Source organism: Ictalurus punctatus, chromosome 18 (assembly GCF_001660625.3).
Source record: "Ictalurus punctatus breed USDA103 chromosome 18, Coco_2.0, whole genome shotgun sequence".
NCBI classification, from domain to species: domain Eukaryota; kingdom Metazoa; phylum Chordata; class Actinopteri; order Siluriformes; family Ictaluridae; genus Ictalurus; species Ictalurus punctatus.
In genome coordinates this window covers 14,673,559-14,675,857 of record NC_030433.2, presented here as the reverse complement: position 1 = coordinate 14,675,857, position 2,299 = coordinate 14,673,559, and the positions used below count along the sequence as shown (strand labels likewise).

The 2,299-nt window shown below is 43.3% G+C and overlaps 1 protein-coding gene across 1 annotated transcript; it reads right to left on the bottom strand.

The window, feature by feature from the left end:
* foxi3a (forkhead box I3a) lies at positions 1-1,781 on the bottom strand. The gene is made up of 2 exons (XM_017492929.3): positions 1,088-1,781; positions 1-971 (listed from the first exon to the last, which is right to left on the bottom strand). The coding sequence occupies exons 1-2, from the start codon at positions 1,638-1,640 to the stop codon at positions 421-423; spliced, it is 1,104 nt and encodes a 367-aa protein (XP_017348418.1). The 5' UTR covers positions 1,641-1,781; the 3' UTR covers positions 1-420.
* Between the last annotated feature and the right edge of the window lie 518 nt (positions 1,782-2,299).

The following is a 2,299-nucleotide window of genomic DNA, read 5'->3' as shown; positions in this document are numbered from 1 at the left end:
TCAGTTTCATTTAGGTTTATTTCTGCACAGATACATAAAAACACAAACATATATCACAGTAACAAAATATATATATATAAAAACCCCCACACAAATACATTACAGTCAGTGCAGTGAATGTACTACAACACAATGGTTCATACACTGGAAATATTTTACAAAAAAAACAAACAAACCATAATTAGCGCATCAAAAATACTTAGCTGTAACTTGAAATGAGATGCTTTCAGCAGTTGGGGATGAGAGCTGAGTGTCTGAGCATTCACACAGTGAAGTGAATGAGGGGTAGAGGTTGAGTGAGTCCTTTAGTGTTTGCTGGATCTGCTGACTCAGGCAACACTGTGGGAATTTAGGTAACTGTTTTAACCAACTGCTTTGTCAAGTGCAGGGTGGAAAACACACTTTGATTCCTCTTTTACTCTACACGTCAGTGCCTTCCCGCGGATACACCATGCCAGCAGAGTCCAGGCCTGGGTACAGGTTGCTACTGAATTGACTAAGGATTGAGTCACTGTAGCTGCCTGTGTAGTGAGAGGGTGAGGAAGAGATGCTTGTTTGAGTTGGGGGAGGAATCTGCGACTCCCATTGTGGTACTGTAGCACTTGGCGAGTATGAGCCGAAACCTCCGGTTGGAGAGACCCTTTGAGTGTCCAGAGACACACCTAGTGGCATTGATTGGAGTAAAGCACCCTCTCTCAGGCTACTTGAACCTGAGACCATTTCATTCATCTGAGACAAGAAGCCATTAAGGCAGGGGGCTGTGCCTGCTGAAACTGGAGAGGGTCCTCTCTCGGATTCGTGACTGGTGTTATTCTGGTCTTTTGGGCTGGACGCAGTAGAGTCTGTTTCTGTGTAGCCTTTTCCCTCTTCTTCAGGCAGGGAATCGGATTTTCTCTTTCTCTTGCGACGGAAATTACCGTTATCAAACATTTTCTCACAGTTTGGGTCGAGAGTCCAGTAATTGCCCTTTCCTGCACACAAATATTACAATTACATTAAAAACGTTACTTCCTTTTCAACACTTTGCTATGATACTTTGGTGAAAATGAGATTTAACTAAAAGAAAGCAAGAAGAAGAAAGTCTTACCTGGGTCATCATCATCCCTAGGCACCTTCATGAAGCAATCATTGAGCGAAAGATTGTGACGAATCGAGTTCTGCCAGCCGGCCTTGCTCTTGTTGTAGAAAGGGAAGTTGTCTGCTACGTACTGATAGATTTGACTGAGAGTGAGCCTGCGATTTCTGGCACCGTTTATTGCCATGGCAATCAGAGCTGAATAAGAATATGGTGGTCTAACAAGTTTCATCAGGTCTTCTTGAGAAGGCAAAGAAAACCAGCTGAAAGCCCCTTCTGCACCCCCCATTCCTCCTGCACCAAGATAGGGTCTCTGCATGCCATAGGGCTGCGGCCCTCCCCCGAGGTTGGGCGCAGCATTCAGCCCAGGGCTACTGAACCACAGATAAGGGTTGGAGGATGGGGTGGCATAGTCCACCAGGTCACTGGCAGATGGCAAGGTCTGCTGTGGGCTCGGCAGAGGTGGCGGGTTGTAGAAGTTGTCATTGTACAAGCTGTACTCTTGGGATTCCTGGCCCATTGTGTGGAATTGGGGTGACAGGGCTTGAGGCAAAAATGATGTCATGCTCACTCTAGTTCTGTCTGTTGCCTTCTGTTTTTCCAGCTGTAGATGAAAACACGGTGTATAATAATTCAGTCTTCTTTGTCCCACTGTATGTCCAGCTCAGGTGGGTTGGTCAGGTGCACCATAACATGCTACCTGTATCACCTGGAGTATTTATACAACTTTGGCTACACCCTCTCTTATCTGATTGGCTGTTCCATGGACACCTCACACCTAATTTGTTTTTGATGAAATCAGAAGCGGGGTGGAAAAACACCTTTGAGAAGTGGAACTTGGAAGCATGTTCTTGGAAATTTCCTTGAATTAAGAATTGTTGAATTGCTGCCACAGATGAAAATTGTTGGGTGACATGTTGCTTTACTGAACCTTATTAACAGATCGCTAGATGCAAGAATGAATAGTCTGTGCCTTCAAGAAACACTTTTACAGGCTCTAGATCAGTTTTATTCAGGTCTCACATTTGGCAGAAAGATTTTTTTTTTTTACATTTATTTTAATGCAAACATAGACCATAATATGGTCATTAGCCTGCATTCACCACTGCTTTTTATTAACCAGGTAAATATATTTAGTTTCTGCATATTTCTCTAAATTGATTAGACTTGTCAAATTGATTAGACTATTTCACAGGCATTTAAAAGCAAATTACTTGAATGTAA

Excerpts from the sequence above, each read along its gene's own strand:
- foxi3a (XM_017492929.3), bottom strand. The coding sequence starts at position 1,640 with ATGACATCATTTTTGCCTCAAGCCCTGTCACCCCAATTCCACACAATG. Across the intron at positions 972-1,087 it reads TAGGGATGATGATGACCCAG|GAAAGGGCAATTACTGGACT; the intron begins GTAAGACTTTCT and ends ATTTGTGTGCAG.